The sequence below is a fragment of the Lepidochelys olivacea genome, assembly GCF_965140295.1.
Source record: "Lepidochelys olivacea isolate rLepOli2 genome assembly, chromosome: 5".
NCBI lineage: Eukaryota > Metazoa > Chordata > Testudines > Cheloniidae > Lepidochelys > Lepidochelys olivacea.
In genome coordinates, this window is record NC_140415.1 from 104,899,121 (window position 1) to 104,926,020 (window position 26,900).

The following is a 26,900-nucleotide window of genomic DNA, read 5'->3' on the forward strand; positions in this document are numbered from 1 at the left end:
TATAGGAACTCAGCACAACTCAGTGGAGTTCCCCCTCCATGACAAGTGGCTGCAAGATTAACTTTTTGAATGAAAACAGATCATTAAGATGATCCTCTTTTTCCAAGCAAAAATTCCAAGTTTCACGGGATTGAAAATTCACTCACACACACAGATTTTTGACATAGAGGTCACCTGTGCTGTACAGATGTTGCTGGTGGCCTTGTCCCTTCTAATATGCTGCTCTCGAGTTTGCAATGCAAGCCGATATACTTCCTTTCCATTTGCATCTCTGGACCATAAAAGAAAATATTTCTTTGTTAGTTTACATTGATACAGGCTCTGCATTAACTGAACTGCTAGGCTTAGTTTGCTAACTTGAAGCTAACTGGTGGAATTTCTTTGGGGTGAAGAACTGTGATAGATAACCATTCTGAGTAAAGTAAAAAGTGACCCAAACCTTAGCCTATCCCTGAACAGATGTTCATGTTAAGAAAACAAACACTTAAGAGAACACTAAAGGGAGCCAGATCTGCCCACTTCCTTTTCACTACCCCTCAAATGACAGATACTCTGGATTGGGAATTTTTTTTCTTTCTTTTTTTTTTTTTTATAAAAACAATAGTCAGAAGGTTCTGAAATATCCAAAACTTCTATATTTATCCAAATCACATCTGTCAAGAGCCTCTGTCTCTAGGGGAAGTTTAGAGAATCTAGCTAGTCTTCTCTAATCCTGTACAGTAAAAATAAATATAATAAATAATAATAATAATTCAAAAAATCATATTTTACTGGTTTTATAGTTGTATGAAAGCACTGGTGTTTATCAAGGGCTACAAAAATTTTCCACTGATTTTTAAATTGAACACTCCCAGGGGCAGAGTTCAGACACTGCAAGAAAGAAGGAACACTCTGCATATGTAATACCTGCTACCTTAAAAAAGTACTGCTTAATACATGTAATATTAGTTGAGTAATCCATTGATACTAGCACAAGATGATGCTAAGTGTCCATACCAATCCATCAATCTGTGCAGCTCAGTTAATTTCTTAAAGAATTCCTAATATTTAAAGACTTTCAGAACTAGAGAGGAAAATTTGACAGCAACAATCTTGTATACAATGAAATGTTTCAGAACAGACATTTCTAAGACTCAGGGAACTCAGTAAACTAAACTATTCACAAACAGTATTTTCTCAGCTGCTGTATGGTGTCCAAGATAAAGACAATTGAATCCTACAATTGTCCTAGGGTTCCAACGACACAGCTTGGTTCCTTCATCAATTAACAGGCCTCCACCAAACACAACAAAAACAATTTGAAGGTCATAGCGTAAATTGCCTTTGGGAAATATTTTAGTTTTGACCGTAGCTTTACATTTTAATGTTTTTTTCCCCCAAATGTTCTGGTGACACTGTGAGATGAGAACACACTTAAAATGTAAGGCATACCCTAAGGTACTATAATAGCACATAGCTTTAGTAAATAAAATGAACATTCTTTCCCCCTGAGATACACAACTCTTTAAACTGATCATAGTTTGAAATAAGCATGCTAGGATATGCCACAAGCTTGATTCATGATTCTGAAGTCTAATGCCAAGTATGACAGGGTGTACTGGGCCCTTTGATGCCCCCTGCTGGAGGCCTTGCAGTCCTACTACAACCCACCCCCGAAAATGGAGCAGTAAAGGTCAATCCTCCTGCTCTGCCTAGAAAGTCTGCAAGGAAGCAGCCAATCAAAGCCCAGCAGGCTCAGTTAAAAGGAACTGCAGTGCAGGGCTTAAGCAGATCATTTCCTAGCAGTGATTAGAGCTGTAAAGAATATACACTCCTTGCTGGAGCTCAAGAGTGAACCAGAAGATGGGTTCTGCCCTGAGGTAAGGGTGAAGTGGAAGGGGCTATGTGGGAAGGGTCCCAGGGAATAGCAGTAGCAATTATTAAAGGAAGCAGCATGTGGCTGCTATTTGTAGGGTCCTTGGGTCAGGACCCAGAGTAGTTGGTGGGTCCAGGTTACCCCCTCCCCTGCCACTGGCAGAGTGGCCAAATCCCCAAAGAGGGGACAAGTGTTGTTTAGAAGCCCAAAAAGGGGCTAGAATTTAAAGGGGTCAAGGATGGAGCTGAAGACCCTAGAAAGGGCCAACCATTTGTTGAACTTTGTTACTCCCCTGGAGGGGGACTGAATGTGAGAGGTGACCTGGCTGAACAGCTTGGTCAGCGAGAACCTCTGAGAACAAAGTGTCCCGTGATGAAGCCCTGGGACCAGGGGTGAAAGTGAGCTGGTACGGCCTACCGGTAAGAACCCGCACCAGCCCATACCCGGCCTGCATTAAAGCGTTGCCGCGGCAGCACGTCAATGTCCCTGCCCCTTTTGCCTCCCCTGTCAGCGGCCCTGCCAGTAGGGTCCGTCCCAGCAGGGCCGCTGACAGGGGAGGTAAAAGGGGCAGGGACATTAAAGGCCTGCTGCAGCAGTGCTTTAAAGATGGCCCTTTGCCGCCGCGGCACTTTAATGTTGCTGTGCCCACCCTGTCGGCGGGGCCGTGGCAAAGGACCCTGCGGCGCTTTAACATTCCTGCCCCTTTTACCCCCTCCCCCCCCGGCCGACGGGCAGCAGCGGAGTCCGGAGCCCCGGGCCAGCCGGACTGCAAGGGCTGGCTGGGGGATGCTGACCCCCCCCCACTCCCGCCCCTTCCACCTCAGGCCCCGGGGGTCAGAGCCGCCCCACCCCGTACCGGTAAGTGGCCTCAGTTACTTTCACCCCTGCCTGGGGCACTGCTCTATAACAGGGCAGGGATGGACTTAAAGCTAGCCCAGAAGGGGCTGAGAATTAGTCCTGTCTCTGGGCTCATAGACACCAACAAGGGAAGAGCAATAGTCCTTGTTGGACCTTTGTTACCCTGGAAGGGGTTCCTTTATGTGTTTGTGTGAGACTTGGCCAAAGGGCTGAGCCACTGAAGACCTGCCTGATGGGGGTGACGGGGAAGCAGGAAAAGGAATGAGTGCAGGATTATACATGGCCCAACAGGAGGTGCTCACAAGAGGTGAGTGAACTCAGTCACACAAAGCATATTGTTCTTTGGGATAAATGTGAGAAGCAGTGTGTAGTGTAAAAAAAAAAAAAAAAAAAAAAAAAAGTTCATAAACATGCTAGTGGTAAGGGGCCGGTTTTGTTCAACATCTTTATTAATGATCTGGATGATGGGATAGATTGCACCCTCAGCAAGTTCGCAGATGACACTAAGCTAGGGCAGAGGTAAGATATGCTGGAAGGTAGGGACAGTGTCCAGAGTGACCTAGACAAATTGGAGGATTGGGCCAAAGGAAATCTGATGAGGTTCAACAAGGACAAGTGCAGAGTCCTGCACTGAGGATGGGGACCGACTGACTAAGAAGGAGTTCTGCAGAAAAGGACCTGGAGATTACAGTGGATGAGAAGCTGGATACGAGTCAGCAGTGTGCCCTTCTTGCCAGGAAGGCTAACAGCATACTGGGCTGCATTAGCAGAAGCACTGCCAGCAGATGGAGGTGATTATTCCCCTCTATTTGGCACTGGTGAGGCCACATCTGGAGTACTGTGGCCAGTTTTGGGCCCCCCACTACAGAAGGGATGTGGACAAATTGGAGAGAGTCCAGCGGAGGACAATGAAAATGCCCAGGGGACTGGGGAACATGACTTACAAGGAGAGGCTGAGGGAACTGGGCTTGATTAGTCTGCAGAAGAGAAGAGCGAGGGGGGATTTGATAGCAGCCTTCAACTACCTGAGAGGGGGTTCCAAAGAGGATGGAGCTCAGCTGTTCTCACTGGTGGCAGATGACCAAACAAGGAGCAATGGTCTCAAGTTGCAGTGGGGGAGGTCTAGGTTGGATATTAGGAAACACTATTTCACTACAAGGATGGTGAAGCACTGGAATGGGTTACCTAGGGAGGTGGTGGAATCTCCATCCTTGGAGGTTTTTAAGGCCTGGCTTGACAAAACCCTGGCTGGGATGATTTAGTTGGTGTTGGCCCTGCTTCAAGCAAGGGGTTGGACTAGATGACCTCCTGAGGTCTCTTCCAACCCTAATCTTCTATGACTCTAAGTACATTAAAACTTATTAATTTTACAAGTTATATTGTTTCAGAAGCATGTGTAGCATTTTTTGTTCCAATATGGACAATTTGTAACACAGTTATAGTGTACTCCGTTAAGCGTGTTCTCAATATTTCAAAACACTACTATACTATACTGGGTATAAAATGGGTATTTTGTTCAGTGTTCCCACCCTCTCCCCACCCTTCCAATCATTAAGGTTTTCCCCACCTTCAGTGCATTATGTAGTTCAAGTTTCCTTCACTTAAATTTCTTGATACTTCAACAGATTTTCAGGAAGCAGACAGAAAATTCAGAAGTTTATCTGAACTTTTACTGACATTCACTCCTCACTACCATAAACATTTTAAAGTCTGGTAAGCTCAGAATTAGTAAAGTAAGTGAAATACTGCTAATTCAGATGGCCTGGATGTCCCACAAAGTGAGATGCCCCTTCAGTGGGGGGAACGGGACCCGTGAGGACAGCTCTCCTGGCAATTTTTGTTGGTTTTTTTTTAAATCATTATTGGGCTTTTAAATTATTGCCCTAAAGGCTCACTTCTTTAACAGAAATGAACTTAGATACTTCTGCTCCTGAATTCTCACAGTGGAGAATTTCATTCTCTTAAGTCTTCTCTGTAAACAGTGTTTTACTTTACCCAAATATTTTTTTTATTCTAATCTTGGGGAAAATTTCAACCATGCTTCATTCTCCTAATTTATGAGAAGGATAGTGGAATAGTTAGGACACTGGACTGGGGGTCCCAGGTTTAGTTCCTCTATAGAGCTGTGTGATCTTGGGCATGTCACAGTCTGTGTCACAGCTCACCATATATAAAATGAAGATAATTGTGCTTTCTCTACCTGAAAGAGGTGTTGTAAGTTTATTAAAGATTACGAGATGCTTAGCTACTATGATTTGGGGGGGCCATATCAGACATTTCCAGCTGAGAAATTATGGAAAAATGTCCCAACTTTACCTTGTAACTCCAACCATTCTCCCAGGCATCATTCTCACCAGGTTTTCTTTGACCGCAAAGAAGGCAGCATGTGGTCCCCCATAACAGAGTGGTACCCCAAACCTCTGAGAGTTACCCAGAGCAACATCCACCCCAAACTCTCCTGGAGGCCTCAAAATACACAGAGCCAAGAGGTCAGTAGCACAGCAGACAAGAGTCTGAAAACATAAGAGCATAGAGTTGTTAGCCTCTTCTCTGAAAGCACACACATAGTATCGATTTGGGGAACCAAGATTCTACTTCAAACTGTTTTATAACATTCATGTGAAACTGAAGCATAAAAGTAGTCTTTGCTCTGTACGTTCTCTACAAAGACAATTGCAATGCCTACAGTTATAGCCAAGTTAAATGTCAGACATAGTCCGGGGGGAGGAGAGACACCATGATAGTACTTTATCTTACCCCATTTTGGTGGGCTCTGTCAACTAGTTCAGTGAAGTCTTCCACCTTTCCCTCGGTATCTGGGTACTGAAATAGCACTCCACTGACCTCCTTACCACTGAAATCCATCTCATGGGGCAATTTCAGCTCAATGACAACACTACTGTAACTGAAAAGCAAGAGATATGGAACGCAAAAGTTATTGAAGCCATTTCATACTTTGGGATAACTTTTAACAGATTTGACTTCACTGATATAGGGAATATTTTCTTGAAAGTATAGCTGATTGAAAATGCTTCACACTCCTACACAGTTAAGGAAGTGTGAGCAGCTATGGTGGTGAAAGCTATATTGTGCCATAAAAATAGCATGTGATCATGAAAGTAAAGATAATCATATTGCATATGCAGAAGGGAGCAGAATTAACTTATATTTTGCATTTCCTAACTTCAGAGGGCTTGGCTTTGCAACCTCTATTTACAATCTCTTAATAAAGGATTTTTGTATATAACTATGAATTTATTAAGTTAGTTTCACTAAACCTTACTGATTTCTTTCAAAGTAATGCATCATTTGCTAGGTAAGAGAATATTCAAATGGAGTTCAATGCTCAGATGTGCACAGGTATGTTAACAGTGTAGACAGGGGAAATATATTCTTGTTTCTATACTTTTACCTCAATTTTAAAAATTGTGAATGAGTTCACGTCTGTTTATTTGGAAGATAAGTTAGTTACAGACAAGGGTGCATGATACAAAATTACTGTATCTGCTTTATACATGGACTAATGAAATATTGAACCAGCACGATGTTTAGCTGCAGCTGAACGTGGTAGAACTTTAGGTATCAGTTACTAGAAATGGATCTAATCAGTTAGTTCAGCCCCTGAACGGGATACAAAAGAAAGGTATTTTACAAGGTTTGCATGAATTATTCTAGGGAAAATCCTCAGTATCATGAAGTACTTACAGTATCGTCAAAGTCAGTCCCAAACTAGCTACTGTAGATTCTCATACATTTCCCAAAGCACACCTAGTTCCCAATATAATCAGTGTCCTGTACACAAAGGGGAGCCAGATACTTGTAATATTCAATTTTTGATCAATGTAGAATGAGAGATGTGATGGGATGGGACAATATTTCATGTGTCTGTTTGTGCTACTTATTAAGCAAGATGGAGATCAGCATTACTTTGCTCTAGTTTGGACTACTGCTATCGTTTGAGGGTGGCATCGAACATCAACATAGAACTTTCTCCTCTTGTTGTGCCTGTTTAAAAGAAGAGGGGAAAAAAGGTTAAGTGGATCAGGGAACAAACTAAAACTCAAGAACAGTCTACAATGGAATAGTTGCTTCTCTCACCCACATACACATTTATTAGAATATATATTTCACACCGAGAACATTGAGTTCTGAAAAATGTAATTCATAAACAAGGTAAGAAGTATTATATACAGTTAACTTTGCTTGTGGAAAATACTAGACTAGCATGCCATAAGACTGATTCACTGTGAGGTACAGTGTCATTTTTAGTCCACTGAACGATTCAGACCCACATAAGGAAATAAAACAAAACACTTCACAATTCTTTGAATCTAAATTAGCCATCCATTTAAGTGTGTTACCTGTGACACAGTTGCATAGCCTCTGCTGCAGCAGTCCCCTCATCCAGTAAAGATGCATTGGCCACATCCATTCCTGTGATATCACATACCATAGTCTGGTAATTTAACAGGCTCTCCAGTCTACCCTGGGAAACTTCAGGTTGGTAAGGGGTATACTGGGTAACCCTGTTAGATAAACACATTTCATATATCAGGTCCCTAGCACTTCTTTGCAAATGGATTTAAACATAAGTATTTCCACACACACACTTTTACATGAATATAAACTGGGGAATCTGTTCAAAAGCACACTACTGTGTGTTTTAGTAGTTCTGTGCTCTTAATACCCTCCTGGAAATTGAGAACATTTATCCTGCCAACATTAATTTGGTTCTTTACCTGGCAAATAGATTTGTTTTTTCTCATTTTGAACAGAATTTAAGTTACTGTTTTTGAGATTATTTATCTGTAATTACAGAGGCAAAGGAGCTAACACTTCGAGTTGGGTCAACAGAACTTAATTCTCAACAACTGAAGAGTGGAGAAAATCTATCGGGTCATAAAATATTTAGATCTAATACAACTTCAACATCTTGGTGTTGTGCTTTTAACTGATCTGTTTTTAGAAATCTGATGTTTGCAGCCAATGCATTATTGAAACTGTCAAGACATTTAAAACTCTAAGCCTAAGATACTTATGTCTGACTACATAACTTTATGAAGTATACAAGTGCACAAACTGTTAGTGCCCTCTTCTGAGGATAGAGGGCTCATCTGCAAGACTATAAGCATTCTCAGCCCCAATAGGAGTTGAGGGCACTCAGACTTCCCAGAATCAAGCCCACAGACTGCCACTTTCCAAATGTGGCATATCATATGCTCCAAATATTAAAATAAATTTTGCTGGTGGGCAGCAGTAAAACTGACATCAGATCAATTTTATTCTGCTGCAACTTGGAGAAACTCTGCGTAACAGAGGAATATTCAGATGTGCAGCTTAAGTAGAAGCAGAGTACCAGAAACACCACCATGGTAGCAGCCAGGAGGCCTGGGGCAGTGTAAAGCAGCAGAGACCCAAAATAGCAGCCAGGAGGCTATGGGACAGGAGGGAAAGAACAGCAGGATCAATGCTCCTCTTCCCTTCCAGCAGTGGGAAGACTCAAATTTATCAGACACCTACAATCCAGAGATTGATATGAAAACCGGAGCTGCTGAGCAGGGAAAACACACTAGTAGGAAACCAAATCCCCCTCCATTCTCCCCACAATTGGAGAGAATGGTAGTTTTGCCTCTCACCTGTGCGCTGTCCCTCACCCTGAAGCCCTTATGTACAATTTTCAAAAGTGTTTTTGTGACTTAGGGGCCCAAGTCCCATTTTCAAGAGATACTTAAGCACTTAGGGGCTAAATCCATAAAGGAGACTTAAGACTCAGCATTGCAATGCCTAACATTTAGATGCCTGTCACACAGTGGAATCCACAGCCCTGAGTTAGGTGTCCAGTCTCTCTACACATGCATGTTGAGGGACAGAAGCCTAAGAATAGTGCTAAGTGAAGCCAGCACATGGATGTAAAAAAAAATCAGAGGGAGGGACACCTCTCCCCACCACCATAGGTCCGCACTGGGGCCAGGCCCGAGGGAGGGGCGCCTCTCCCCACAGCAGCCCCGAGCCCCTGCACGGGGCTTAATAGGCAACTGGACGGTCGTGCAGTTTAGAGGGAATTTAGGTGTCCACCATTCAGGTGAACATTCTACCAATAAAACCCCTTTTGCCAATTAACTGAAGCTAGTTTTATCTGCTTTGAAAACCTCATAGTTCTCATTCATTTTAATGCTTTTGTTATGGGATTACTTGATATGATAAAGAAGTTGCTGCTATAATTAACATAAGTGCTGTTTCCAGTCCAAATCATCCTTTCCCAGTTGTTCATGACTTTGTTAATGATTAATGATTCCCCCATGATTAGCCTCAACTTTAAGATAACATTATGGTTTGAGCACAATCATTTCAGCTGTGTGATTTACAGATGAGTGCCAAAAAAATACTTCCTCATATGTTTGGGTGAGAAGTTGTGCAAGTATAATTCAGATGGTGGAAGCTAGAAATTCTGACCTTGGTTGATTTGATCTACCATGAAATTAGATGAGTGGTTTTTAAGTTTACTCATTTTAAGGCAACCCCCACCCCCCATGTATACATAAATTGCAAAACTTTACTATCTCCTTAATGGCTACTTCAAAGCTATAATGGTTCAGAATACTAGGGTGCTATGAAGAAATTGGCTCTGTAATAAACTTCTCATTGAGGCAGCTGGTACCCAGCTCATTCAGTTTCACATCAAGGAATTTAACAATCCACTGGCAATTGTCAGTCTTCTTTTTTAATGGAAGAAATCCCACTCAAAAACCCCCTAGTGTTTAAATGCAAAATAAGGGTTGAAAAGTCAACTAGAGTTAAGTCTACAAGCTCAGCCTTAATGGTAAGCCCTTAAAATATAGTCTCTTGAAAATCAAAATTTGTCAAGTACAATAAATTATGATGGGGAACACATAACTGACTGGAATCTCATATAGCTTTACATACTGTAAATTACATCACAGTATGTAACCTTCAAGATTAGTCTTAATAAGATCCACAAATAAGTCAAGTATGGGTAGGGGGAAATCTATTTGATAGTTTTAATACTATTTATGTTTGAAGTTGTACAATCCAGGATTTGAGATACTCCAGAGATTACACTGCAAAAGGAATATGCACCAAGAGAAAGATTAAGATCCTTGAACAAAGATGCAGCACTGCTGAGGACTCTACTGCATTTTTGACCACAGATGCAGTCAGTCTCTGTAAGCACCAAAAATACACCACACAACGCACCAGAAAAAGATGTGGCTATTGTACAATTAAAATCCTGGAAAAAGTCTATATTGTTAAACTAAGTTTCCCTTCTTCAGGAACTCAAAAGGAGTTAAACAGATTCACAATTTAAAAACCTTTTCAGAGTATTTATCAAAACTGAATTCTGATGGAAACTTAGTTTAAAGCAACCGTGAAGAAAAAATTGGGGCTGGGGAGGGGGATATGGGGGTTTAAGCAGTTTTCTTTGGTTTTCCTAGTAGCCTGAATAAGGTGGGGGGGACGGAGGGGGAGAAGATCTAGATTCCATTGTTTGCCTCTCACAGTAAGCTAGAGAGTTTCATGGACAGAAAAAACACTATAGAAAAGAAACCACAATTATATTGAAAAAGTAACCACTCTTGTTTCCATAGGATACTTCAATGTATTAAAGTGGAGATAAATAGGATGAGATAAAAGTTACAATGAAAGGTTCAGAATATGCAACTCTAAACAGATGTCAAGCAAGCTGAAGGTATTTTTCAGTGTCCCAACACACAATAGAAAGCAAACAGTTTCAAGGAAACAGTTAAACGTCTTTCCATTTAGAATGTTGTCTGATGATTTTTGTATTAAACATTTGCTCCGTTGAACATACAACCTGTGCTGAAGTTTCTCCATAAGGAATTTATTATCTTAGGGCTTCCCAATTCTGCTCCCTGCTGCTATAGTTTACAATAAGGTTTGATGCATGTGACAGACAATACTGCAGAACTGGACATAATCACTAATACAGCTCAGCTTAGCGATATCCATGTTATGACTTTGAATTGCAAAAATATTTACAACGAAAATTTTTTTAATCAGGTCTGTGAAGGAGACAAAGTTTATACACACCACAAAAGTCAAGGAAGTATGGCCCTCCATGTTAGTACAGAAGTTATCATTCATGAAGTTCAACAGTTCTCCTGTCTGTAGTATAACCACTTATTTTATACTGAGCTTGTTTTAACACAGGTCATTTTGAAAGCTAGTTCACCCTAGAAGATAGCTAGAGACACTGCCAAAATCCTGGATTTGAACAATTCTAATTTTCAAATTATTAGTTCAAATAAAGTGGCTTTTTTTTTTTTGGTCCAGGGCACCAGATTTGTCTGAATTTCCCTGAAATCTGTTTTATACTAACAAGGCAAATATTTGAAGTTTATATATGTCAGTTTTGTCATAGCAGATAAAATAGGGTTCCTACTAAAGGAACTTTGGCTTAGTAGTAGATCTGCATAATAGCAACTACAATAAATCAAATGAAAAAGAATAATTAGCATAATGACAAGGAACACAAATAGCCTCTTGTGGAAATAAATTGGAGGAAAACATATGGCCGGCACCCACTCTTTTCTGATCAAAGGGAGTTTCTACAAATTAACATTCCCAAACTGATTTCAGCAGTCTGGCTGTGATTTAAAGGAAGCACTCCGAGTGGCAAGGAGATTTTTTTTTTTACTTAAAACAAGCCTGTATGTTCTAGAGCTGTCTGGAGGCATGTGCTATGAAAGTTCAGTACTTTCTCTTAAAGAAACGATACAAAGATGTCTACGTTAAAACTAGAAGACTAATAGTATGTGTAATGAATATTGATTTTTTTTTTTTACTCTGCTTCTCTATGCTTGTTTTTCTGTCACTGGGCTTAGACTTGTTCATCTGTATGAATATAAGCTTTAAGACGTGGTTGAAAGTTCTGAAGGTGCACTCTAAGGGTATGTGTCTACACAGCAAAGAAAAACCCATGGCTGGTCTGTGCCAGGCAACTCTGCCTTGTGGGGCTTGGGCTGCGTATTTCATTGCTATGTAGACTTCCAGGCTCTGAGACCCTCCCACCCCGCACGTTTTATTTTGCTGGGCAGACATATCCTATGCATGCCTCACAAGAAACAAGCTTAAAAGAATTGTGAAGTAGCAGTAACTATCCCCTGAAGCAGGGCAGGCAGACACTGGCAGAAAACATGGGTTTCCTAGTCAAAGGTTGGGCTACTGACCAAAAGAACTGGCTTAGAAAGTAGTGGAAATCAGAATGTTTCAAAGACAGGTATATTTTATTTTGTTAACAATGAATTTGAGTCCTTATTACAACTCTGAAAATGTTTATTGCTTCCAAAGCCAACTCTTTTGGTTCTACTTTGCTTCAAATTAGATCTCTGCTGGGAAGTACAGATCCCACAAAGACACAGAAAACTCTATTCTCTAAAAGTACAGAACAATTTATTGTATTTATGAAAGACTTTTAAATAGTTTATGTATATACTTATGGATGTTTATTACAAGGTCTAAGAACTTATCTAGAGTTTTCATTTAGTGCTACTGTATTTTGTTTCCAAATGGTTAGAGAAACGGCAGTTAAGCTGATTTACCCAGCATCTGTATGATTTCTTGAATCATAGGACTGGAAGGGACCTCAAGAGGTCATCCAGTCCATTCCCCTGCACTCACTTGAAGGCTTATATGAAGTCTGATTCCTGAGAATACAGCACGTCTTAGGAAGACTGTCCAAGAGTATACTTTCTATAGTCTTGCTTTTTCTAGCCTGTATCACTGAACATTGTGCCCAAGAATTACTATTTCCAGTCAAGGATCAGTGCTAATTGTTTCTTTCCCTGTTGGTTTATATTAACCTTTTAATATAAGGGACCTTGAAATTTGAGAATCCAATCTCATGTACCACCAGGGCCAGAAATATACACTATCTACCACTACATGGATTCCCAGGGATACACAGCATTTTGAAATCTTAACAGGTAAAAAGTCAGAGCACCTTTAAAAATGAGGATATTAAAGTTACCAGAACCCCACCACCTCTACTAGGCTTCGTGACAACATCTTCATGAGCCACAAGGTGTGAGATATTCTGCTTTATAATAGAAAGCCAAGACTCCCAGTATTTATATTATTGTTTGAATTATCTGGCTTTTTTCATTTTGAGTAACAGGTGTTTACTATCAAATAAAATCAAGATTGTGGCAATAAGTGTTCTATGTAATATAGACAGCAATATTTGTCTACATAAATTAAGGCATAAAGACACCATGAAGAATGCCTCTCTGAGAAACACACATGCAGAATATTCTCAGTATTACAGACACAATTATATTGAGAACTTTAACATTGCAGAGTCAAACGCTCAAATGTTCAGAAATGCCAGAGTTAAGTTTACCTGTGCAACCTTCATTCTTCCCCCTTGTGCATATGCATGATGATACAGTCTTTAATTATATGGTTGCATACTATATTTTTCCTTTCAGTGCTTAAAAAAAAAAAAACTACACTGGTCCTGAAATATTTTTATGGGTCCATCTGAAGCTCTATTAAGGATCCCCACTTGGTTGAATCCTATTTTGGCCTCAATCAACAGTGCCTTCCCAACCCGTGTAAACTAAACAGGGATTTTTACTGCACATCCATAACCTGATATTGCTGTGCACTAAACACAGCAGCCATCAACATGCAGAGCTCATGAAAAGAGAGCTTTGTTCCCCGCACCCCCAAAAACCACTTAAGTTGCTTTTAAAAACAAATTACGCAACTATACTCAACATAGTATCACATGAATTGTGATAACATACTGGGTTTCAAGAGTTCTTAAGTGACTTTGGAGCCCAATTTCAGTTGGGACCAAGGCCCTTTGAAAATTTTACCCTTTTGCTTGTGTGTTTTCCCTGAGTATGCACTCTTGCTGACTTCAACCTCATGTAGATGCTTTTTTTTTTTTTGTTTTAAATGAGCCTTATTCTTATAAAGTGCAGTTTTGTAGCTGAAGTGCACAAAAGTCAAACGACTCAAAGTCTCTAATATACTGTGATATAGACAATGAGTATTACTCTAAATACTAACATAAAAGATGAACAAGATTAAGTCTAGACTTGTTGTAAACTTATTTATGAAGCCAAATATTCTTTGGTGATTAGTTTACATTCATGTCACATCACAGGAATTAATTAGCTCTGTTTCTAGGGAAACAGCTCAATGCAATGATAATGTGAAGACTATCAGGAATCATGTGCACATAAGTGTGTGGTGTTTACACAGTTCTGCTCTGCTGTGAAGTTTACACCATACTACAGGGTTTTGAGGCAGGTAACATTGAATACCCAGAGAGTAGAAGCTTTTTTATTTAAAAAAAAAAAAGAGGGAAAAAAAAAGTAAAAATACTGATTAGCCAATATTTTGCAGTGACCCCAACAGGAAAAGCCTTGTCCGGATTTCAGAGAGCTGAGCTGCTATAAATCCATTATTGTACACCAAGACTAAATGGGGTTTTCAAAAATAGCAGGCCACTTGGTTCTGTGTCCAGACCTCAAGAGCTTGCCATGCTAATACCATAAAATAAAATGTCCTCTCAATGATAAAATGAAACCTACCTACCCCCCCACACACACACAGACACTTTCCTATGAAATGTGTTTAGAGTGAAAGTGTCATTAGAGCTTGCCAGCAGCCTGTAACTATGTATGATTCCTATGTAACTGGAGAAAAAGGAAATCAAGTAATTGATATAGCGTATATCCCGAAAAAAATTGAACAAGCTTTTTACTAATGGAGTTGCCTGGTAGAAACTCCATCATTTAGAATGGATTGGAGCTTACAACCTTAAGACTCTCATTGCTTACTAACTTTGACTGCCGCCTCTCTGCCCCAAAAAAGCAAGCCTCCTTTTGGACTGAAAATTCTCATCTTGTCTCAATTTTTTTTTTAAAATAAGTTTAATTTCTGAAGCAGATTGATCAAGGTGACTTTTTGAAGAGTCTGAAAGATGTTGTGTTTTCTGTACTCAAACAAGCACTTTTCTGGAAACTAACTCAAACAGCTGCTATTTATAAGAACTAGTGCATAGCCTTCTGACCATTTTTATTTAAAAATAATTAAGCTGTTTAGTCTTTCATTGTGAAACAAAGTTGTTCATCATTTTCTTGATAAGTCACCTTGTTCTGAGACTCCTACAGAGATGCTTATTTTCCTAGCAGATCTAACTTCCCTGGAAGACTGTTCTCTAGCAAATCTTCTAAAAACAGACAATATTCCCATCTGAAAAACATTCTGATAAATGAAAATCCCTAATCCTTTCCCCCTCACTTCCTCACAGTGCCACACCCAATTATTTTAACAGAAGACAATGCATTGGCCATATGTCTCAAACTGAGATGTACGCACGTAAAGTGAACAATTCCTTTCTACCCTAACCCACTTTCCAGGGCCATGCTATATTTCAATATAAAAAATCATCCTGAAGCATGCATATCTTCTGTATTAGGGTACTCAGAAGCTGGGAAGGAAAGAGCTGCTATTGTCAGGGTGCATAACTGAGCAGAAAAGATAAGCACAGCCTCATGGGAAATACTAGGCTCAGTGGCATAGCTGGGGGGGGCAGCGGCCACTCTCCCACTGAACACAAGTGGTGCCTTTTTAATTTTTTGGCGCCTTTTTTCATATTTACTCACCCAGCAGTGCTCCGGGTCTTCAGCAGCGGGTCCGGCACTGCGGCAGCCTTCACTATCTCCGGGGGTCCTCGGCTGCATTTCAGCGCCGGGGGCCTTCAGTGCCACTGAGGACCTGGGGCGCCGCCAGGTGCATACAAACAGCTGGCACTTTTTTTTTTTATGTCCGCTCCCCCGTTCGCTCCACCTAGCTACGGCACTGGCTAGGCTATGAAACATGGGGCTGCAATATTTCAGCACCTAGCATTTAAAATTCAAGACTTGCTAGGAAAGTTTGATTTCTTAAAACCATAAATTTTGCAGAGATTTTTTTAATGGCGCTTTTTGCGCTCTCCAGCATAAAACATAATCCTAGGACTCAAAATCTTATGCTCTACACATCTACGCTCTACAAATCAAGCTCAGAACTTAGTTACCAATGCTTTTTATAGTGATTAGTTTAACTGTGCTTATAGTCTACTTTTTTTTTTTAAATTGCAAGCACTGTCTTTACCTTTTTAAAACTTTGCTTTTATTTAAGACAAAGCTGATTTAGAGGTGAAGACTTAAGCTGAGGTCTTCACTTTTGCACAGAGAGGAGAAGAGAATATTTATGGCAGAGGTCCCCAAACTGTGTGTGTGGGGCACCCCCTAGGGGGGTGCAGAGGAAAGTTCAGGGGGCATGATGGGGCCCAGGCCAGGCCCCATGGTGGGTGGAGAGAGAGTGCCAGCCATTTCCACTCTACGACCAGCTCTGCTCCAGCCCTGCACCCACAGCTCCACACCCAGACCTGCGGCTCCGCTCCCAGACCCAACCTCGGCCACCTTATCCCTAGCCACATCCCTCACCCCCAAGCCACAGCCCTGCTCCCAGCCCCAGCAGCAGGGGTTGCAGACGGGTAAGGAGGGGGTGAAATCCTGAAAAGTTTGGGGACCATTGATCTAAGGGACAAGGGATTTCAGATGTGCATATGGTGGGTGAGTCAGAATATTGGATGTCTTCAGTCTTTGTGCAGAGTGGGTGGAGATACAGAGACAACAATTACAATTGGCATTAGAGCATTAACGTACCAATGTTTTTCCATATTTTAATTTTGCATGTTAAATATTCTGTCCAAATTTGTGATTAGGGAATATTTAACATTTTGACCATGCGGTCTTCATCAAGAAATGTCTTTAAAGAGGTAAAGGGCAATGACTGTCACTGTAGTGAAGCACATGGTATAAAGATAATCCAAGAAATAACTAAAGGAAACTTATCCTCTTCAGATTCTTGGAAAATGATAAGTCAAAAGTTCTAGTTTGACAGTACTCTAAGGCCTTCCACATAGGAGCATTGCTGTTGCATGAGCTCTGAGAATAACTGAATGAGACACTCAGTGCATTCAAAAATTCTTAACAGTGGGTAAACTTCATTTATTCATCTACTTCAGTGACTGGTAAACTAAGAGAAGCACCCAAATTCTGACTCTGCATTCAAGACATCTAAGCTTCTTGTTTTGAAAAACTGAGCTAGAGAAATCTAATGGGGAAGGGCTAAAGATTTCTGCGGCTTTCTACTTCCTTCCAGTCAGTAAATAACCATCATTGTTTCTCATGATAGTCAGAATATCCACCTGGAACTGCAGATGCCAGTGAGAATAAGTATTTTGAACCTCAAAGCTTAAATTTTGGGAAGAACATAGTTATTTTAGTCTGGGGTCTTCCTTTACATTTTTCTCAAAGTAATTGAAGTTATGAATGTTTCCATTCATGTCAAAGTATGGTTTCAGTGAACAAGAGGTGTGAACTTTCCATTCATAAAATTCATCTTGAGCAGGGTGACCAGATAACAAGAGTGAAATGGGGACAAGGGGAGTGGGGTAATAGGCATCTATATAAGAAAAAGCTCCAAATATCAAGACTGTCCGTATGAAATCAGGACATCTGGTCACCCTAATCTTAAGTAACCATATCTCTTTAATGCCACCTGTTTAGCTAATACTCTCCATTAGGCACCAGATCTTTCAAACTATGGAGATGCTCTATTTGTGAAAGTCTAAGCTACAATACCTTTCTACTGCCACATTATGGATTAAACTCCTGCTAAAGTCAGGATCAATATTTTTTTATGATTCCCTTAATCAAATTTCAATCTGACCAGCATATCATCTGTATAAAGAATGGGAACGTCTTGGCAAACAGCATTATTATATATCGGTCTATGCATCACACTTAGAAACATTTCATATATATTGTTCTTTTTATATGTTTGTAATCAGGAAGCAATGTACATTACCATCCTGCATTCTCCAACAAATTCCGCACAATCGCCTGAGGTACTGAGGAGTTGTAATAACCCATGCCCATGTAGGACCTCCAGATTTTGTTCTTGCTTGCAATATTGTGTAGAGTTTCAAGGATTTCATTTTCACCTGATTGAAAAAAAAATGTTATAGCATAAAATGTTATGCAGGAACAAATGTTAATAGTTTTGACTAAACTGCCTTGCTTGACTCTGTGTAGAAATGGGCAGCTGTCAACAGTTTTAGAACAAACTAAGGGAAGAGACAGTAGTAAGTGAGGTATTAATCTAGTAAAATATTTAGGGAGAATAAGTCTACAAGATCAAAATATTTTCCAAAAAGCAACAGATTTGAGTAACGCTGACATTAACTTCCGTTTCTCCTCCTCCGCCCTTATAAGTTGCCTTTGTGAATAGCCACATCCCACTGATCTCTTAACATGAAAGATTTAGTTGTAGGAAACTATTCTTTTCTTGCTTTAGTCTTACAATACTAACACAGTGTAAGTTATTTAAATAAAAGTAAATGCCACTACCAAAGGATAAACCATTACCTAAATCTTCATAGGATTCCAAACACTTTCCATACTACAGAGGGAGAATGTTGGGGATTTTCACACCCCACATACTTTCTGGGGCAGTTGAGTATGCATGAATACAGGCCCTCTAGGAAGGGATCTTTACTCACCTGAAACTGGCAGAATCAACAGCTAGATGAAGCTGTACATCATTCATAATTAAGGTTTAGTGAAGAGGTCATAAATAGATCTCAAACTTTCCCAGCTTCCTACCCAGGAAGATTGATGTCAGGTGCCTAAACATCAGATGCCAGAATGCTAAGGAACTTTATATTACTGGGAATAAGGTAAAATATAATGCCATGTGCAGTAGTAATACAAAAGATTTCTCCCCTCAATTCTGATGCAGCTTATTCCAGAAGAAGTTATAGGATACAAGACTAGACAAATCAGGTCAGTTTCATAGTAGAATAGGCTTTAGAATGGACCTCTCCACCTACATGAAATCTTACAGGGCCATTGGCAGAAGACACCTTGACCAGTGAGAGTTGCACAACAGGATAACGAAAATGTTTAAGTTATGGTGCAGATTTGTAATTGTTTCCCCCCACCACCACTATTGTATTCGTAAAGTCACATTCACTGCAACTGGTTCCCAGAGATTAATGGCTTGAGGGATACTACTTGCCTCTGCTTGGGAAGTTGTTTTCCCAACTACTTCAGACTAGATTGACCAAATCTGAATGGGATGGGTCACTGCCATAGTGGCATGTCTGTAATTGGAATTTTCACATAAGGTGGCATGTCATGGGGGTCTTCTGTTTTACATGGCTATAGCCAAGGAGAAATTTTTGTGCAGGAAGTGGAGCATTTGTTCAATGCAGTCACAGAATGTGGTGGCCTGGATATCAGCCCATGACAGTGTTTGTAATGACTAGAGGTTACCCTCAAAAAATCCAACTCTTTTCACAGATCAAGCTATATACTTGACTACCATACTAACTGCCCTGCATTGTATCTGAACTGGTGATCTACGTGTTATTTCCCCGCCCCCCCCACCCATCACTACCACTACCTTGAGGAGTCCCTTTCTTGCAAGTACCCTCTTAAAGTGTATGGGTTTATCCAGCCCTGAGTCATGTTTCCTTTCTGATAAAGGAAGGGAGGGATAGCTCAGTGGTTTGAGCGTTGGCCTGCTAAACCCAGGGTTGTGAGTTCAATGCCTGAGGGGGCCATTTAGGGATCTGGGGCAAAAATTGGGGATTGGTCCTGCTTTGAGCAGGGGGTTGGACTAGATAATCTCCTGATGTCCCTTCCAACCCTGATATTCTAGGATTCTAAGAAGAGAGCAACTCAAACTGTAAAGCCAGAAGGGATCATTGTGATCACCTAGTCTGACTTCCTGCACATTGCAAGCCACTGAACTTCATCCACCCACTCCTATACTTGGCCCATAATCACTGGCTGAGTTACTGAAGTCCTCCAATCAGGATTTAAAGACCTCAAGGTACAGAGAATCCACCTTTTTTTTCTCTAGATCAAACTAACAAGTGACCCATGCTCCATGCTGGAGAAAGAGGCCCAAAAAACAAAAACCACCCAAGGTCTCTCCCCATCTGACCTGGGGTGGGGAGAATTCCTTCTTGACACCAAATATAGTTATCAATTAGACCCTGAGCATGTGGGCAAGATTCACACACCCCCACCCCAGCCACCTTGGAAAGAATTTTCTGTAGTAACTCAGAACCCTCCCCATCTAGCCCATCACTGGCCATTGGAGGTATTTACTTCTACCAGTCACAGATAAGCTATGTGCCATTATAGGCAACCTCATCACACCATCTCTTCCCATAAATTTAGCAAGCTCAGTCTTGAAACAAGTTAGGTTTTTTGCCCCCACTGCTTCCCTTGGGAGGTTGTTCCAGAATTTCACTCCTCTGATGGTTAGAAATCTTCATCTAATTTCAAGCCTAAACTTGTTGATGGCCAGTTTAAATCCATTTGTTCTTGTGCCATCATTGACCCTTTAATGTAAATAACTTCTCTGCCTCTCCAGTGTTAATCCCTCTAAAGTATTTAGAGACCAATCATATCTCCTGTCACCCTTTGTTTGGTTAGGCTAAACAAGCCAAGCTCCTTAAATCTTCTCTCATAAAAGATAGGTTCTCCATTCCTGTGATTATCCTAGTAGCTCTTCTCTGCACTTAGTCCAGTTTGAATTCATCTTTCTTAAACACAGGAGACCAGAATTGCATACACTATTCCAGATGAGGTCTTACCAGTGCCTTATATAATGGTATTAACACTTCCCTGTTTCTACTGGAAGTACCTCACCTGATGCATCCTAGAACTGCATTAGCTTTTTTCATGGCCACACCACATTCGTGGTTCAATCATCCAGTGATCAACCAATCCATCCAGATCTTTCTCCTCTGTCATTTCTGATATGTCCCCAGCTTATAAAGAAAATTCTTGTTGTTAGTCTCTAAGTGCACTCTGCACTATTAAATTTCTATTATTCCAGTTTTCAAAATCCTCCAGATCTTCTTGTACAAGATCCCAGGCCCCCTCCATATTGGCAATACCTCCCAACTTTGTGTCATCCGCAAACTTTATTAATGCACTCCCCCATTTGTTACCAAGGTTATTAATAAAAACGTTAAATAAGATGGGTCCCAAAACTGATCCCTGAGGAACTCCTCCTTTAATAAACTCCCCCCCAGCCTGACAGTTCACCTTTCAGTATGACCCATTGTAGTCTCCCTTTTAACCAGTTCCTTACCCACATTTCAATTCTCATATTAATCCTCATCTTCAATTTAATAAAATTTCCCATGTGGAACTGTATCAAATACCTTACTGAAATCCAGGTAGATAAATCGTGGTTATGCAGTATATCCAATTTTTAGAAAAAAATTTTCTCAAAGAAAGATCAGGTTGGTCTGGCACAATCAACCCTTTGTAAAACCATGTTGTAATTTATCCTAATTTCTCTCTATGGTCTAACTACTTTCTCTTTCAAAATTTGTTCCAAGACCCTGAATACAATTTAGGTCAAGCTAAGGGGTCCTGGAGTTTCCTGCATCATTGCTAATATAGTAGCAGTTTTAAAGAAGGTCTGGGGACAATTTGCTAGTCAGAAGTAACAGCCCCCAAATTGACAGATTCATTAAAAATCCTTGCCATTGGTCTTGCAATTTCATGTGCCAGTTCATTTAATATTCTTGGATGGAGATTATCTGGGCCCCCTGACTTGGTCCCATTAAGCTGTTTGAGTTTGACTTCTACCTCAAATGTAGTAATTCCTACTTCTATATCTTCCTTCCTATTAGCCACCCTGAAGCTACCCTTAAGTTCCTCATTAACTTTATTAAAACCAGAGGCAAAGTATTCCTTTGTGTTGGGCCATGCCTAGATGATCTTTAATCACTACTCCATCCTCAGCGTTTAGCAGTTCCACTTTTTTCATTGTTTTCTTTTTATTATATATGGCAGAAGTGGCCAAACCACAACTCTTCTACAGTTAAAGTGCAGCTCGCAGAGCCGCCCACATTTCTCCACACACCCCCCCCATGCCCATTCTCCACCTACCAGACTGAGGGATGTTAGCTTTGGGGCTTCTGCCCTGCAGCAGGGTGGTGGGGCTAGGGACTTCTCAGAGCTTCAGTCCTGCAGCATGTGCTGTCAGCAGGGCTGAAGCCCTGAGCCCCAGCTCACAAACTTCTGACAATTGTCTTATTCAGCTCAGAGGTTAAGTAAACTTTGCCACCCCTGTTATAGGACTAAAGAAACTTTACTATTGCAAGGTCCAGTTCTGCTTGGCTTTTGGCAGTTCTCACTTTTTCCTCTATGCTTTCTGACCTCCAAGAGGTAGCTTTCCTGGCTGATCCATCCCATCTTCCATTCCTTGTAGGCTCTCTCTTAACCCATTTGAGAAGCTTGGTCTGCAATCTTTTCCTAGGAATTTTTTCCCCCCTTGTTTAAGGTGCAGGCTTCAGATAGCTTCTGCAACTTTGACAAAGTAATTCCAAGCCTCTTCCACATTCAGATCCTTCAGTCCAGTCCACTTCCCTGAATTCTTCCAGGTCTGCCCTTTTGACATCATGGACCCTATTTGCAGATGTATTTTTATTTATCCTTCCATTTTGTTTAAACCAAATTATATCATGATCATTCAAACCAAGGTTGTGCTCTACAACCATTTCTTCTATGTGGTGCTAGTTACTTGCCACTATTAGATCTAAAATGGCATCACCTCTTGTTGGTTCAGTGACTATTTGGTGAAGAACTCTGTCAGCTAGGAATATCTGGGCCCTACCATTATTAGTAGCATTTGTCCTCAAATCTATATTTGTAAAATTGAAGTCTGTTGGAAATTGTGGGATTATTTCATTAAATACTGAAGAGGTTTCTATTCATATCAAAATCTGATTCTGGCAGTCTGTAGCAGACTTCCAACCAGTATCCCAGTGGAACCTCTGTTTGATTCAAAAATCACTCTGGGGAAGAAAGCTAACAGATTTGGTTTTATCTATTCCATCACTTCTAACTTCTTTAGAATCTACCTCATCATTGACGCTGTGATTTAATCATGGGTATTTTTAGCAAAAGTCATAGATGGGTCATGGCAAGAAACAAACAAAAAATCACAGCCCATGACCTACCCCGACTGAATCTTAAGGAGGGGTGTTGCTGCGGGGGTGGGGGTAGTGGAGACAGTGGCACTAACTGCCAGAGGGGGAGCCCTGGGGGCCCACAATACCAGCTGCCAGGGGGAAGCCCTGGGGGGCCAGTGGCTGCCGGGGGAGGCCCAGGGCCAGCCACTGCTCAGGCAGTCCCCAGGGCCAGCTGCTTAGGGCTGCCAAAGCAGCAGCCAGTATGGATGGCCCAGGGGCCGCTCCCGCACTGGTGGGGCCAGCTGCTTGGGTGGCCCTGGGGTCAGCCACACTGGCCTCTGCAGAAGTTACGGAGGTCACAGGAAGTCAAGGTATCTGTTACTTCTGCAACCTCTGTGACAAACACTGAGCTCTACTCATCATTAATATACAGTGCTACTCCACCACCTTTACCTTTATTCCTGTCTTTCCTGAGCAGCACATACCCTTCAATACCTGTACTCCAATCATGACTGCTGTTCAACCATGTTTCTGTTATCCCTATATCTGGTTTCACTTCCTGTACCAGTAATTCTGGTTCCTCCATTTTGTTACTGAGGTGCCTTATATTGGTGTATAGACATCTTAGTAGTTTCTGCTTGGCTTCCCCCTGATTCCTTACTCCATTGGGTAGTCATTCTGCTGCCAATATCACCTCCCTGACCATTACTGTCAGTGGTCTAGGCATTATCTTTTCTCTTGGATGACCATTCTCCTAGTTTCTGATGTTCCTTTCTCCATTGCTGTATCCTCTTACTTGATTTTCCTCCTGCTCAGTATTTAGAAGCAGGAATGATGATTACATGAGCATCTCTCAGCTGTGTTCCCTGAATTCCTAGTTTTAAAGCTCTTTAGCACAACTGATTAAATCTCCATCCCAGGAGTCTATTTCCCTCCTAATCAGGTGGAGTCCATCCTATGAGAACAGTCCTCTGTCCATGAATGCCTCTCAATGGTTGAACATCCCAAATCTCTCCTTTATAGTACCATTGCCTAAGCCATCTGTTGAGCATCATAATTGGGTCTTACCTTCACTCTCCTCTTCCAGGGACAGGTTGTATCCCAATGATTGAATTCCTGAACTTCCATTTCTTTATGCATCATCCACAGCCTGGTAGATTCTGGCTGGAATGCATCAAGGGAGACTATCAGTATTATTTGTTCCCACATGAAGAACAAATCAGTAGATTGTTTCCTGCTCCCATTAGGATCCTCTTCAGACTCAGATCTACATCCTGTATCTTAGCTCCGGGCAACCAGCAAGCAGTTCTGTTCCCCAAATCCACTCTAGCAACAGGCCTCTATGTAACTGAAGACTCCCTACTAAGAACAGATGGGCTGCTTGCCTGCCCTTCTGAGTAGGGAGTCCCCAATTACACAGACCTTACTCTTCCTGGTGTTTGGTGCAAGTCTCCAGCCATCCCCATTCTTGTCTTCTCTTTTCACTAAGAATTCAAGTGTCAATATTGTAGCTCTTACACTACAGACTATTTTTTAGGAGAAACCACCCACAAATTGTCAAAATCCCTAAAAGTTTTCTTCCCAGCTCTCAGTCTTCAGCTTCTCCACTCCACCTCTCAATTTCTCATGCTGTTATGTCTTGTCAATTTTTTAATGGCATATCAAGAACTGTCTGGCTTCAGATGCTGCTACTGCCTTAGTATCCCTTCTTCCACAGTTAATCAGACTTCATAATGTGGGTGTTTACATAATAGTTCTCCTCCTTCTAGAAGTCTGGTTTATTAGCAAAATTCAAACACCACAGTTCTTCCACTCAGCCTTCTTTTGGATCACAATCCTGGTTGCAGAGTTCTCATGTCTGTTCCTGCTGAAGCTTCACTCCTAGCAAACTTGCTCCCCGTAGTCTTCTGCTTCAGAACTAAGGAGAGCTTCAGTATAAAGCAGCGGTTTTTGAACTTTTCTCCTGGCAACCCAGTTGAAGAAAATTGATGCTGGTGATGAGGGGTTTGGGGTGTGGGAGTGGCTCAGAGCTGGGGCAGACGGTTGGGGTGCAGGGGGTGAGGCTGGGAATGAGGGGTTCAAGGTGTGGGAGGTGGCTCAGGGCTGGGGCAGAGGGTTGGGGGTGCAGGCTCTGGGGTGGGGCCATGGTTGAGGGGTTTGTGGTGCAGGAAGGGGCTCCAGTATAGGGGGCACTCTGAGCTGGGGCAGGGGATTGGAGAGCAGGCTTGGGGCACAGGCTTACCTCAGGCAGCTCCCAGTCAGCAGCGCAGCAGGGGTGCTAAGGCAGGCTTCCTGTCTGTCCTGGCACCATGGGCCACACTGCGCCCCGGAAGCAGCCAGCAGCAGGTCTGGCTCCTAGGCGGAGGCGTGCAAGCCAGTGGGAACTGGCCAATGGGAGTGCAGAGCTTGGGGTGGAGGCAGCATGCGGAGCCCCGGAGGCGCCCCCCCCCCCCCATCTAGGAGCTGGAACTGCTGCTGGCTGCTTCTGGGGCACAGCGCTGTGTCAGAACAGGTAAGGACTAGCCTGCCTTAGCCGGGAAGCACCACTGACGGGACTTTTAACGGTCCGGTCAGCACCACGACCCTATCCCTTACGTTCCATAACCCAGTACTGGGTCACGACCTGCAGTTTTAAAGCAATTGGTATAAAGCAGCTCAGAAAGACCACCTGCTCCTTTGAGTCACTCCCCTGACTGGACTCAGGCTCCAGTTCTTTTATATCCTGCAGCAAGCCTGATTCCTAGTCAGATGTTCCCATTATATGGTCCTGAACTGAAAGGTAAACTAGTTGCAGGTGAGGCTGAAACCTAAACTCTCAATGTGCCAGCTCACCCTGTGAATGGCAAATACTGAATTTAAGAGATAAATAAGGTTACTGCAGTAGTTTTAAAAATTTAAATTTATATAATGGAGTTTTTAAACTTAAGGGGTCAGAGAATTTTCAGTTTGCTACCCCCGAGTGCTGCCAAATCCAGGGACCTTGTTGCAGAATAGGGGTCCAATTTTCCCCTGAATACACAGGCCTTAAACAAATTGAACTCCTGCATATTACTGTTCTCTGAAGACAGGCAGTATGAACAAGACTAGTGACACTGGTCACAATATACAACATTTGTATGCATTATTTATTCATATTGTAAACACTCTGGTTTTAGATCACAGATTTAATTATTTTTAACTTTTCCCCTCCAGGTTGTGAAATAAGAAAGCATCATACCAAACTAGGCAAAATAAAATTGATAAATGAATGCAGATTAAGAAACACGTGGAAGTCAGCTATCACACTCAATCTCCTGCTGCCAGTTTTCTAGGGCAGCACAGATTAAAGGCTTAATCTTCACTTTCTTTACTGAAAATAGTCCAGTAATCCTTCACATACCTTAGCTGACAAATCTTTTCTTGCTGAATAAATAAGTGCAGTTGACCTTGGTTTTTTTTTTAATTCAGTGTATAACATTATCAGAGGCAATACTACTCACAGAAGAGAACACTGCAGATTCTGCCAAGAGTTCAATGTTAATGTTTACAGATTTCACAACTTCTTCAACAAACAAGTTGCTGCTTTTTAGCAGAAAGAGCTCCCACTGCTACCTTGCAGTATGTAAATTTCCAATTTCTTCCCCCTCTTCTCCTGTCTCTCACAGACACACACACATGCATCTACCTGCTCGTGCACCCACACACTTACTATGATGCTTTCTAGAAGCTATAAGACAGTTTAGTTCTGTGTGATCTGTTTCTTTCACAGCTTTGCTTAGATGACCTGATTTTACTTGTTTGAGACCCACTAATCTATGTAAGATTAGTAAGATCTGCTATGTAAGATGGCAGTCTGAAACCAGAGCTCTGCATCTTTCCACTCCCATCCCACACAGTTCTATTTATCTGAATTTTGTTCTCCCACTTTGTCACTAAGGAACAGGTAACACACATCTTAGATGACAAATCGTGCTAGAACACTCTCACAATATGTCAATAAGAATGCCCAGTTCTGGAATGTTTTAAATGAACAGGCCCCAGTCCATGCAAATATAGTTCTGGGTTCATTTAATCAATAACACTGGAGTGGCAAAGCCCTCTGTCCATCTTGGATGGAGAAGCACCAGAGTAGGCAGCAAAGGGCCCTGCTGG

The 26,900-nt window shown here is 41.6% G+C and overlaps 1 protein-coding gene across 1 annotated transcript in view; it reads right to left on the reverse strand.

Annotated features, from left to right (window-relative positions):
* GLDC (glycine decarboxylase) overlaps nucleotides 1-26,900 on the reverse strand; it is a 70,940-nt gene that overhangs the window by 38,089 nt on the left and 5,951 nt on the right. Inside the window, exons 3-8 of the mRNA XM_084629197.1 lie at nucleotides 17,630-17,765; nucleotides 7,075-7,239; nucleotides 6,641-6,718; nucleotides 5,471-5,618; nucleotides 5,030-5,226; nucleotides 175-271 (exon numbers count right to left, since the gene is read on the reverse strand). Of these exons, the coding sequence (XP_084485323.1) occupies nucleotides 175-271; nucleotides 5,030-5,226; nucleotides 5,471-5,618; nucleotides 6,641-6,718; nucleotides 7,075-7,239; nucleotides 17,630-17,765 (821 nt within the window). The remainder of the gene's footprint in view (nucleotides 1-174; nucleotides 272-5,029; nucleotides 5,227-5,470; nucleotides 5,619-6,640; nucleotides 6,719-7,074; nucleotides 7,240-17,629; nucleotides 17,766-26,900) is intronic.